We start from the raw sequence: 12683 nt of genomic DNA on the forward strand, positions 1-12683 counted from the left end.
GGGGGTATGAACCAGGACGGAAATGGGGTTGGTTGTTTCAGAGGTATATTGAGTGGGATGCGCTGGCTTTGGTGTTGGTGGGGTTTGTGTGGGGGGGTGGGATGGGGAGGTTTGGGGGTTGTGGAGAGGGTGGTTGGGTTTTGGAGGGGGAGTTGGGGATTAATGTAGATGGTAATGGGATGGGGAAGGGGAATGAGAGGTGGGAGCATATTGAGGAGTTGAGGGGAGGGCGTTGAGGGTTAGGGCTGGGGAGAGGGTTGGGTTGATGGCGCAGAGTGACTCAGTCACAACTGATGGGTGTGAGGAGTGTGAGGATACTCCTGGTGATGAACTCCCTGGGAATGGAACAGCATGTGAGTGGAGTACAGCAGCATTTGAACATTATTTTCAGGTGTTGCGGGGTGGGGATGACTCTTTGTAGATAGATAATAGTCCGTGTTGTGAGTCTCAATATACATTCTTAATCGAACTCAACATAACTAAATCAAGATTCCAATTATACAAAAACTATATAGCAATACATGACACATAAAAAGAGGAGAAAAATCAATACAACCCCATACCTACATCCCATCCCCACCCCTAATACAAGACACATCAAGAAATAAAGGGAAAAAAATCTAAGCAACACCCACCCACCCCACCCCCCAAACCCTACCCACAAACACCACCCCAGACCCAACCAACGCACAAACCCCCGCAAATACCAACGCGGCGTGATAATCCCCATACGAACTAATCATCGCCCCGGTGATAGGCGTCCCCGTCAAACTCGCCAAACTCAACACTCCCAACGCCATTCCCATATACGAACCGATAACATTCGGCCGTGGGGCTGTCATAGCAATCGTCGCAGGAAACATCCCTACCACAGTACCGGAGAAGAATCCAAACAGGATAGAGAATACGATCATGCTTGATAGGGAGTTGATGGCTAGCCAGGAGAGGATCAAGATGCCACAGATAGCGGAGGATGCGGTGAGGGTGTTGAAGCGACCGATTCGGTTGGCGAGAATACCGCCCAGTAGTCTGCCGACTAGGGATCCGGCGTTTTGGATCGAGATGAGGTAGTTTGAGAGGTTGATGTCAATGCCGATGGATTGGGCGTAGCTGGGGATGTAGAAGAAGGGGACGAAGATGGCCCAGATGATGAGGAAGAGACCGGCGACTTGGAAGGAGTAGGCTGGGTGGGACCATGCTTCTAGCAGGAAGGGGGATCCGGATTTGCGTTTGGGAGCGGGGGAGGAGATGGCTATGCAGGCGATGATGTTGAGGAAGAGCATGAGGAAGCCGAGGATGCGGACGGACCAGCCGAAGCCGAGGGGGGAGGAGTTAAGCATGCGGTTTAGGGCGATGGGGAAGATGATTCCTGCGAGTGAGGAGCCGGAGGAGGCGATGCCCATTGCTAGGGGACGGCGGGTGAAGAAGTATTGGTTTACGGCGGTGAGGGTGGGGGTGTAGATGAGGCCGTTGGTGAGACCGCCGAGGATGCCTTGGGCGAGGAGGAATTGGTAGTATTGTTTGCAGAGGCTGTTGAGCATGACGGAGAGGGTGAAGAGGAGGGAGCAGGGGATTAGGATGGCCTGGTGGTTGGTTAGATGGGTTTGGTTGGGGGAGGGGGGAGGGGAGGGCGTACTCTGGGTCCGTAGCGGTCCATCAAGGGGCCGGAGATGAGGCCGGCGGAGAACATGAAGAAGGCTTGGAGGGAGCCGATCCAGGCGATGTTGGATTCGCTTTGGTTTTGGAGAAAGGTGTTTTTGTAGTAGGCCTCGTAGATGCTGATTTGTTAGTGATGCTACTACCACGACCATATGATATATCCTTGGGCTACTGGTGGAGGTGTGTTAGACAGTGGATAAGGAGTGACATACCCGAATGCATTGATGTATCCAAAGGTGTTGAACATTACACACCAGCAGGCGAGAACGGCCATCCATGCTTTGAAGCCACCCTCGGGGAAGTTTGGGGGCTTGGGGGAATCTGCAATGGCGGCATTTTTTTCGGTGTCGGTAGACATGATGTATGCTTTATGTTAAGATTATTCTGAGAGTATTGTAGCGAAGGTCACATACTGGATGTGAGTTATAGATGTATTTGATGCTGGCTGCGAGGGCTCGGGTATTCCCGATCGGGCGAATTTCCCAATTCCCGCGGTCGGGGCCGAATTCCCGTCCGAGCTTAATTCGATCTGATAAGGACGAGTCTGCGTCACGTATGAGACTCAACCTGAGAAGGCATTGATCTATAGCAATGTGTGGGTTTAAAGAAATAGGGTTTAGGGGGATATCAACTATCGATGTGAATGATGTCTTGCCCGGAATATGTTCCCGTACATTGACTCTTCACCCCCTGCAACATTACAAACTCTAACAGACTTGTAGGAGCTGTATTATTCGAACATCTCGTCAGCATTTTAAGTGTTATTATATCATTATATGTAGACTGTACGTGGTTGATTGCTGTTCAGAACATTGCTGAGATAGAACTGTAATTGAAAGACATGCCCCAGCCAGGTGATTCCCACTGGAAATACCCGACAAAACGTGGCTTAAAAATGCGTGCAGGCGGCTTGATAGCTGCAAACGGTCATAGGTTGAGAGCAGCATAAGCGGAGCCTCGAGGTAACATAGCAGTAGATATGGTGCTTCATCCACTGGAACTCTGAGTTACGAATACGTAATCCACTATCGACACATACAAACAGGAAGAAATCAAAGAAATAGAAAAGTCAGAAATATGATAAAGTGGTGGGACCCGATGAATATTCATCACCGTTATCTGCGCCAAAAATAGCATCCATCCTAAGCTTCCTTGGCACCTAGATAAATACCAGTAGGACAATGCGTCTTAACTTCAGCACAAGCCTCCCACTAGACATCCGGCTGACAGTCCATCATCGCCTGTAAGCAGCCACCCGTATTTCCGGACTCGGTGATTCGACACTTTCCACGCCCCGACGTATCACAGGTGAGACAAGCTCAAAGACGCGTAAAGCTTGAGCCGCGCAGATAACCACCCTATCAAAATCACCGTGATGCATGCAGGTCTCAGTCAAAATAGATACAGTGATCAAATGACGCATATCATCGTATTCCTACTATATCCTATATACATTTACTATCCACATCCTTCGAGAATATAAATATGTCCATATGCCTCATGTTCTATCTCCATCTCATCAACAACTACATCTTCCCTGTCCCATACACAGAACAACATCAACAAAATGGCCCTCTTCATCACCCTCCTAACCCTCACCACCCTCCTCACCCCCGCCCTCACCACCAACTGCAGCACCAGCCCCTTCACCGTGATCTCCACCCGCTCCGGCACCCCCATCCAAAACCTCCCTTTAACCGCCGCCTCCAACAATTTCTACCTCGACGGGACGACCTCATCTTACTGCCTGCCCCAAATTGCAGCTTATGATGCTTGTCCACCAGGCAACGAAACCGTAATCAGCGGAAACAACTACCTCGTACCCTCCCCCCCTTATCCCCCTCATCCCCAACTGCACCCACTAATAAGAACAGGACTCCGCCTACGTCCAAGAAATCTACATCGACCCCACCGGCGCCGTCAAATTCGTCGAAGCCCACACAACCTACATGCCTAGCGGCGCCTCAACAGCCACGTTCTGCTACACGCCCGGCACAGAGTACGGAACCTGGACGTATACTGGCCTCGGCGCGACGGGGTTCATGGCGTGTCCGATCACAACCACGGAGGTAGCAGATGCTGGTCCGTACCAGGTGTTTGCGGCTTTGGGAAATGCGTCGGTTCCAACGGGGAATGTATCGGATTGTTTGGATTTTGAGGCTTTGGCGGTGCCGTGGGGTGGGGTGCAGGGGAGTGTGGCGGCTTGGGAGTATGTCTGATTTACACCCTACATAGTACTTTTGGGTTGGGGTTTAGGTTGGGGGATGATATGATCTGTTGGTTGGTATTTGGGGGGTGAGTGTTAGGTTTATAGATTAGTCGGTATCGGTCGCTTATATTGTCGATGGAAGTTAGGATATAGGATGGGGTTGCGGCCATAACCCTAAATCAGAGCTACGTTATTTATATACAGTTTGAAGTCAAAGAACACCCCACACTACACTGCTTCTAGAAAAAGTCAAATCCAATTAAATTTTGGATTCTGAATATCAGTGTTAGAATCCGACTACAGTTGGTATACCGAACAGCCGACCAACTCGACGTTTCCGCGGAGAGGGTCAATCACCCCATACAACATGCCATCCATCCCATCCTTCCCCATTCCCCACATCACATCACATCACCCCAATCCGAACCAGCAATATATTTCTCCGGGGTAACAGTACATACTACATATCTGTCTACTTCACATGTAATTGTTAATAACTAATTATCTATGAAATGAATACCCCACGCTCTAAGTCAAGAATTCAATACAATCTTTAATTCCAATACCGCAAGATTTCACTTCCCAGCGATATCCCCGTCTGCAGTCTCCAAAACAAAAACCCATGACATTCAACACTCAACACTAATAACATTAATCCTCACGACAAAATTCTAGTTCCATCCACGTGAACACACCCAAATCCTCCCACACCACACCACATAATATCATAATACAATATGATATAACACAAAACCATAAAACAAGATCCAACTACCCTCCTCCCTACCCAATGCTCAGATTCCCGTCAGCTCAGCTCAGTCAGCTCATCTCAGATCCCGGCTTACTTCATGGGCCCGAATCGTCCGATCCAACCACATCATTCCCCAACCTCTAGAACCCAAACACTAGAATCCAGTAAGCTTACCTACCCAGTCCCTAAGTCCTAAGTATCCCAACTAAGCAACAAAAATAAGCAGTAACAAAAAAGAAAACCAAATCCCGGATCTGGAAAATATATTCCGCGCTGTTCCCGACCAGAAACCCAAAAAATCTTCCCTACGTGAAAATTAACCCAAACGCCTTTAGTTTAAACTAATTACCCACCAATTACAACCTATTAAGCAATACCTTACTGAATGTGGTAATCGGTCCCTAGGTAGGTAGGTAGGTAATTCCATCCATTTCAGGCTCTAGAGTACAATAACAATAATAATCATCTAGCCTAGGCCCTACACAGTAGGTAGATAATATTCTACTCGGTAGGAATAAGATGCAGGGATCAGACCATAACCCTAACCTAACCTAACCCAATACTTTTTTTCTATCAGCAGCTACACTACACTACACTACACTACGTCATTATCGCATGACGTTGACACGTTAATGATCCGAACCGAACCGAACTTCCTTACTTACAATTTAATTAATTAATTGAATATAATATAAATCATTTACTATGCATTAATCAATCCATGGAATTAAAGCATCCGTTCCATGGAAGTTGGATATTGGATGGGGATGGGATGGGTAAAGTGCGAGCCGCTTATTTTTTTTTTTTTCCCTCTCCAATAACGGGTTGTGTTATAGTTATGGATAAGGTGGGGGAAATGGAACCGGGGAATGGATTCCAAAATCAATAGTTCCAACTTTGCGATGGAATAACTCTGGTAGCCTGGTAGGGTAGGTATCTAGGCCTAGTGGGGAAGAACATTCGAGTATGTTCGTGTTTATTTCCATTGTGGTAAAATTAAACGAAGTCCTAGTCGTAGCAGTCAGATTGAGTCACAGTGTTGGTTGTGGTGGTGGTGGTGGGTGAGACACGGATAGGACAGAGGATGATTAAGCTAGAAATATTAACTATTTTATCATAGATTAATTAATCTAGACTACTTCCTATCCGGGCATAAACCTCGGATCAAACTGGATGCAGCCATACAACCGAAATAATCATGTCCCTGAATTGGACACGTCCCATATAGAATAATAAATGATACTAATTACCAATGCAAACAACCCGACACTCCTTGTCCGGGAAATATAGATGTAATCATAGCTCGTGACCCAATTACCCAGCCCAAGCCCATCCGGAACACCATCCATGCAAACCTTCTATAGAAACTCCTTTTCAGATGAATACAGCGACGAGGTTGAGTCGCCCGGACCGGGTAGTGGCACCTTGGTCGCGTCGAACTCCCATGCGGCTTCGCGCGATTCCTTGGCGTTGCGCACTTGCATCGGCATCGTCCATTCCTTTAGACGACCCTCTAAGAACCCGAGATCGCGGTTCTTCTCCCACATTCGTCGCGATACTTGGAACGCTGCGTTGACGGTTCCTCGTCGGAGATCTTCGTAGGCTTTGAAACTGACCGGGAGAGGGTCGTAGCGGTGCTTCGAAAGAATGCGAGAGAAGAGAATGGCGTCATCTAATGCGTAGGCGGCTGATTCATCCCGAGGAGGCATCTATATCTGTTAGAATAGTTCAATAAAGAAGATAGGAAGAGCTTACTGCATGTGCCGCATCACCCAGGAGCAACACTCGGTTGCGGTACCAGCGTCCACCTGGTCGGACTTGCCACACAGGATAAAGCATCCAGTCGTCCGCCTTGGACACCATGTCTCGGATCGACGCCAGTCCCGATCGGCCAAAGCGATCCTGCATCTCTCGGCTGAGCGCATCCTTAATGGCTGCAGTGCGGCGCCAGTCTTGGCCCGGTTCAATCTTGTAGTGATGAAGCAGCTCTTCGCGGAACTGTACGATGGCGGCCATGAAGATCTGGGTGTGGTCCCGATCGCAGTAACTGGCCAGCAAGGAACCATGGCGGGAGATGTTCATGGAGGTGGAGCGGAAATGGACGGGGGCCTTGACTTGTTTGCTATCAATCATGGTCTGGACAAATGAGATGCCCGTGTATTCCGACGGGCTCTCGGGAGCGACCCATTGGGTGCGCACGTTGGAGTGGACCCCGTCACAGCCGAGCACCAAATCTCCAGTCGCCGTGGTGCCATCGTGGAAAAGCAGCGTCGCCTTGTCCTTGGTTTCCTTGCCGCGCACCAGCTTCTTGCCAAACACGATGTTGACGTTCTTGGTGCGTTCCACCACCTTCAACATGGCCAGGGACAGAATAATCCGCATCACACGGCGACCCTTGTACCCACCGAATCCGTTCCCATTCTGGTCGGTGAAATTAATGGCACCCAGGGACCGCCCGGAGCGGCTGGAGTACAGCTCAATAGCATCCACATCGGTACCAGCCTCGGGTCCCAGTTTGTCCAGCTCCGCGAGAACCCCAAGGCGATCGAGATGCCGTTGGGCCACGGGAGTCAGGTTGATGGCACCGCCGGAGGTGGAGAGGATATCGTGTCGTTCATAGACGTTGATGCGAAGGTCGGGGACAAAAGGAGTCAGTTCCTTGGAGAGGGCCAGGGCCACGGCAATGCCCGCAATGCCGGCGCCCACCACCAGGATATCACGGGGGACGGATTCGGCTTCGAGAGGGGGAGCCCGGTCCACGAAGTTCCAGAAGTTGACCCAGTCCTTCCCGGCGGAGGGGGGTGGGGTAGCCTCATATCCAACGTCCATCATGATTGCAGCTTGGAGATTGGGTTCAACCGATTCGACAGCGCGGGAGGGTTTTTTTCATGAGCGATGAAGGGAGGTCGGTTATAAGGGAAGCGGCCATATAGGGAGTGCGTGTCGTGTGCGTAGCTACCCAAACCAGAGGGGTGAATCGCTTAAGTAAAAACGAAGGTTTTAGTCAAGAAAATCCTGCGGAGGCGAAATAGACTGCTAGAGATATCAGGGGGGAAGATTAGGGGCATTGGGGTTTGTATATATACACCAATCAGGCTGATGCAGCGGACAGGCTCCGTCTTTTGGCGAGTCCAGAAGCACTGCAGGCGACCTGTTCGGCCGGAAATGGAGACTGTTCGGAGGTTAGGTCTGCCATGGCTGTCTGGAGAAGCCAAAAAGTTGGCAGGAAGCCAATGCCAAAAGAGAAAACTTTTTTCAGTCACCAGAAAAAAAAATTCAAATAAAAAAATTGAAATAAAAAAAGCAGGAAAAAAGATTTGTCTGCAGGCCTCCACTGAGGAGACTAATACGGCTTTGGCGACAGGCGAGCATGAACGGCGCCAAACCAGAGGCCGCAGCTCCACTCAACCTCCGAGACCACGGCCGATTCAGGATGCCATAGGCCAGTGGGATGAAGCTGTCACTGCCCGCGGTGGATGGATCATTCCATCACAGCCGTTACGGTCCGGCTCGGCACTCCTGGAGGCTCGTTAGTGATAGATAGACCGGAATCGGCCAGAGGGACTGACTGGATGAGAGGAAAGGAAGCAGATGCCGAGGGTGAGACCGGACCTGAGGGGTGGTCCGTGAGGTGGCTAGATGATTCAGATGGAATTGGATCTCGTCCGACGGAAGGGTTCGAGCGATGCCGATGGATGATGCATGAAGGGAGGGATGTGACAGTTGCAGAAGCAGAGGTGGATGCTCCGAATTATTCAGAGATGTGTTTGTGCGTGGCCAAGCCACACCACACTTACACTAGAGCCCCCGACAGGGGGTCAACTGCTGGCTGCATTGTTGTTCAGCATCACTCCGACGCTTCAATCACATGCTCCGATCGTCAATCAAGCATAAACCAGGATTAATCCCTGTCCTTGCTCCTTTTCCGTCCAATCATCCCCTCGGGGTAATATCTGTGCTGACCCGACTGTCTCCCGACCATGGTGTATAGTCACAATAGTCACTATAACCACCCATATCCACTAAAGGAGGACCTGCAATCCAGTTTGAGATCCCCTGGACCTCCTGCCTCCATAGTCCATACTCCATATCCATAGTCTATCACCGCCAGACACTAATTCAGGAACCGGTGATGGTCCAAGTGTCATCGGTCGCGATTCCGGCCCTCCGAAATGATCAGGACAACGGGACTCCATTCGTGCCCCCATCCCCCAAGGCCCCTCTTCTGCTGCCAGGAATCGTCGATGAGCCAGGAGCATAAGACGGAGAACTAAGGAGTCTTTGCTCCGGCCTCCGGGTCCATCCACGGTACTTCTCTGTCCAACCAAATCCCCGTGGCTCCAGGGGATCCCCACTCGGCGCTGTCCGTGAGCAGCGTGACGTAGCCTCAATAATGGTGTCGGGGGGACTACTCGCTCTGGATATGCGAGGGATCCTCCGTACTCCGTACTCCGCATCAATAAGAAGACACCTGGTAGAGTGTCAAACAGAATGAGAACCAGTCACCATGGAGTGAAACGCACCTGTCATGGGTAGAGCGTGAACTCAAAAACGGTCGCATTGGACCTGTCAGATCTGAATTTTCCAGTGCCCTGCTGCATCCATGCATCCATGCATTCCCCTCCGAGGACAGTCATGTTCCTGACGATCCACCGACCTGGGGATAGGGAGAGGGGAGATCCAACGCCGCATCACCACTTGGTGACACAACGGGGAACGGCCAGTGTTTCTAATTCCAGCCAGCTATCAATAACTCGGAACTGACCGTCTTGGGAAATGCGACAGAGAGTCTCAACGGGGCCAGCCTTATGCGGAGAAGCCATTCCTCGAATGACGGTCGATGGCAGGAGAAGAAGTTCAGCTGGTCCGGAGGAATTGCCGAAACGGCCACGCGAGACCCTCTTCCTCCACATCGCATTCATCAACATTTACGATTAGGCAGTCATAATATTCCAATCTGTCTAAATTCTGGAAAAAATGTTATGATCCTCTCCTGATCCCAACTATGTAAATAAATCATCACCCGGAAGTTTCATCCGCAACAACGGAAACATCCCCGACAGGCTGTGTCACGATCGGTATCACCCCAAGACCACCCTGGTCAGTAGTCCGTCACACGTCGTCGTTCAGCAACACGACATATCCACACAGCACTGTCATCAAACTCTATCGCCAGATCGGCAGGCCTAGTTCTTTCCTGCGGAACGGCGGAACGGCGGAATCTTCGACAGCTACGGAGTACACTTTCAAGATGTAGATCGACAGGAATTACCGGCCGATGCCGGACTTGGATCCGCTTAATAATCTTGTTATAAGTCATGGATGGTTGGGGGCGAGATGTAGATGGGATAATATCAAAAGAGCAGGGATATATATTTCGGGATCAATCTGCTTCCGTGCACTATCGGCATTGCTCTATCTACACACAAAGGAGTCTGCATGCCACAAAATATACAAATATCCTTATCATTGAGTAGAGTAGGTTGATTGTTGTTGGCTTATCATGTCAAATAGATTAAAAGTGATGTGTCTCCCCTACGCAATGACCCCGGGCAGGACAAAGAGCAAACTCTAAGTTTGGACTCCGCGATAGTCTAGACCTATCTTTGAGACTCGAGATACGGGGTAATCTATCTCGGTGAGCTGGCTTGACGTCTACAATATCAAGTCAAAGAGATAACTCCGCGCACAGATGACCAGCTCGTATGTGGCTGGCACAAGTGTCCCTTGCGATAAGAAAAGACTGACACCTCCGATTCAAAGTCAATGCGTCTAACTGTAATGCAATCTAGATCCCATGCCGTCGCTGAACCCACAAATGAAACACGGTGCTTTTCGTATATGCAGGAGAAACTTTTGGATCCGTCTAGGTCGCTCGGATCAAATCGCCCAGCATACCAGTGTGGAGGCTAGGCCGATTCCGCCACACGGTCGAAATGTACTTTCGAGTCGAGATTGAAGAAAGTGTTGATGCCAGAGAGCGCACAGACAGCCGCTGGTACCGTTAGCATAGCCGTATCATTACTGGCAGGGCACATACCGATAACACAGCTCATCTCGTAGTATCCGACCTGCTCGGCGACAAAGCCAGACACGATGGGTCCAATGAATGCGCCCAGCGTCCAGCCCATACTCGCCACCGAAAGGGCCCGCGAATATCCCCCGTTCGGGCCAAAGATACCGGGATGTTTGGCCTCGACCTCGTCAATGGTGACTGCAACGCGTTAGACCATTTCAACTTGCTTCCCTTTGCACGGACGACACATACCCGTAGCCTCAATCGTTCCGGCCCCGTTCAGCAGACAGGACACGGATCCCACCAGAGTCACCCCAACAGCGTAAATAACCTTTCCCCGGTCGCCCTCATTGGCCCAGGGGAATCGCTCGTCCCCAGGCATACCAATGACCCACATCACAGGCGCAAGCAGCAAAAACCCGACCGTGGTAGGCCACCGGGTTCCCACCCGGTCCTTCAACCACCCACACAGGGGACTAAGCAGGATACCAGGGCCTTGCAGAGCAAAGAACATCATGCCGGCAGGAAAACTACCCCAGCTGAACACATCACGAACGTGCAGAGGTAGAGTGGTGTCAAAGCTGGAGACCAAGACGGCAAAGGAGAAGTAGCTGACCACTCCGCACACGAAGCGACGATACCGCAGGATGTACAAGTAAAACTTTAGGCCTGTGAGTTCCCCCTCGATCACACTGTGCGTATCACTGTGCGTATCACTGCGTGCATCACTGCGTGCATTGCTGTGTGTGTCGCTGAGAAGTGGAGCGCTCTCGGTGTTGGATACAACACTCTCACTGCTGCTATATTCCACATCTTTGGTGGTCGGTTTCTCCAACATGAGCAGTCGAAGGATGATGTCGACGATGAGAATAACGAAAGCACTAGACCATGCTGTCCAATATCCACCCAGCTCGAACAGAATACCAGCGACCATAGGGCCTCCGGAGGTACCTGCCGCTACGACCAGTGAGATAACCCCATATGTCTTGCCCAGATGTTCCGGTTGTACATTGTCCGCGATCGTCGCATATCCGACCACCCAAATGAACGAGCTGGCGACTGCCTGAATGAGACGTCCGGCAAAAAGAGTAAATGCTGTGTAACGGTCAGTATGCGGAGCTCAAGTATTAGGTAGGGGCGACCGCACTGGATGTCGCCAGGGCCAGGACTATAGAGCCAATCAATGCAGCGACCAGCGATCCGACGAGTAAAACCCGCTTAGAGGACAGCCGATCTGCATAGTGGCCAATAAACGGACTTGTAACGAGAGCAGCGACCGCAGTTTCCGACAGCAAGGCAAAACTCATGCGTTGGGTGAGGGAGACATCTAATCCGAGGCGGCTCTCGAGGACGTAGGGGAGGATGGGGACGAGGAAGGCATAGAGAAAGGTGTCTAGATAAAGCGGCAGATCTTGTTAGCGACCTGAAACAGGAGAGCAGAAACGCAGGGTTACCAGTGAACAGGGCCATCGCCATGGCACTGACGATGAAAAAAGGCGAGGATCGCCATTGCTGGCCCCAGGTGCCTCCCTTTGAGTACGCGAAGTTCATGATGGTGTTGTTGACCGCACACGACTGCAGGCCAGAAGAGAAGGAGAAGACATTGCGATGCCGCGCTGATAAGGATCGAAGGAAGCCCGCCAGCCCTTAGTTGCGACCTAGACTCGGAGCCCCCGGCGGGCGACTCCGATGCCGATGCCGTGGTGAATAAGCAGCAGAGAGGAGGCCCAATTGTGGCCTGAGATTATGGCCCGAGATTATGGCGAAAGGAGTCATTATTGGCTCGTCGATCTCCAGAGATGAGGTGAAAGCAGGGATAGTATGTTTGGATGAAGCATGCAGACAGACCATGGATAGGTTGGAGGGGCAAAGAGAAGAGAAGAAAGAAGTGGGGAAGATGCCTTCCGAGGCAGTCAGGCAGCCAGGATCCCCAGGCGGTGAAGCCCGCAGTCTCCCAGCCGGGGTACAACCGGGGAATATTCTCACTTCCTCTCGTGTTGATCTGTTGATCACAAGGCATTGGTGATTGCTAATCGAGAGTGACTATC

General features: G+C 50.9%; 4 protein-coding genes across 4 annotated transcripts; 1 reads left to right on the top strand and 3 right to left on the bottom strand.

Moving 5' to 3' along the window:
- Positions 1–620: 620 nt before the first annotated feature.
- BO94DRAFT_570351 (MCT family MFS transporter) lies at positions 621–2046 on the bottom strand (the record flags this gene model as incomplete). Its single annotated transcript, XM_025614800.1, has 3 exons — positions 1872–2046; positions 1637–1778; positions 621–1583 (listed from the first exon to the last, which is right to left on the bottom strand). The coding sequence occupies exons 1-3, from the start codon at positions 2015–2017 to the stop codon at positions 621–623; spliced, it is 1251 nt and encodes a 416-aa protein (XP_025461450.1). The 5' UTR covers positions 2018–2046.
- Positions 2047–3161: 1115 nt separating this feature from the next.
- BO94DRAFT_540795 (uncharacterized protein) lies at positions 3162–4089 on the top strand. The gene is made up of 2 exons (XM_025612991.1): positions 3162–3478; positions 3534–4089. The coding sequence occupies exons 1-2, from the start codon at positions 3227–3229 to the stop codon at positions 3876–3878; spliced, it is 597 nt and encodes a 198-aa protein (XP_025461451.1). The 5' UTR covers positions 3162–3226; the 3' UTR covers positions 3879–4089.
- Positions 4090–5977: 1888 nt separating this feature from the next.
- Positions 5978–7451, bottom strand: BO94DRAFT_480061 (FAD-dependent oxidoreductase; the record flags this gene model as incomplete). Its single annotated transcript, XM_025608775.1, has 2 exons — positions 5978–6328; positions 6375–7451. 2 exons carry the CDS (start codon positions 7449–7451, stop codon positions 5978–5980), a joined length of 1428 nt encoding a protein of 475 aa, XP_025461452.1.
- Positions 7452–10084: 2633 nt separating this feature from the next.
- BO94DRAFT_570354 (MFS transporter) lies at positions 10085–12186 on the bottom strand (the record flags this gene model as incomplete). The annotated part of the gene is made up of 5 exons (XM_025614801.1): positions 10085–10614; positions 10660–10833; positions 10888–11730; positions 11783–12028; positions 12090–12186. 5 exons carry the CDS (start codon positions 12184–12186, stop codon positions 10529–10531), a joined length of 1446 nt encoding a protein of 481 aa, XP_025461453.1. The 3' UTR covers positions 10085–10528.
- Between the last annotated feature and the right edge of the window lie 497 nt (positions 12187–12683).

This window comes from Aspergillus sclerotioniger, assembly GCF_003184525.1.
Source record: "Aspergillus sclerotioniger CBS 115572 chromosome Unknown BO94scaffold_57, whole genome shotgun sequence".
Classification (NCBI taxonomy): Eukaryota; Fungi; Ascomycota; class Eurotiomycetes; order Eurotiales; family Aspergillaceae; genus Aspergillus; species Aspergillus sclerotioniger.

What these genes read in the sequence shown, in the direction of transcription:
- BO94DRAFT_540795 (XM_025612991.1), top strand. Translation starts at nt 3,227, where the DNA reads ATGGCCCTCTTCATCACCCTCCTAACCCTCACCACCCTCCTCACCCCC. An exon ending in TCAGCGGAAACAACTACCTC is followed by an intron (nt 3,479 to 3,533) that starts GTACCCTCCCCC and finishes TAATAAGAACAG; the next exon opens with GACTCCGCCTACGTCCAAGA.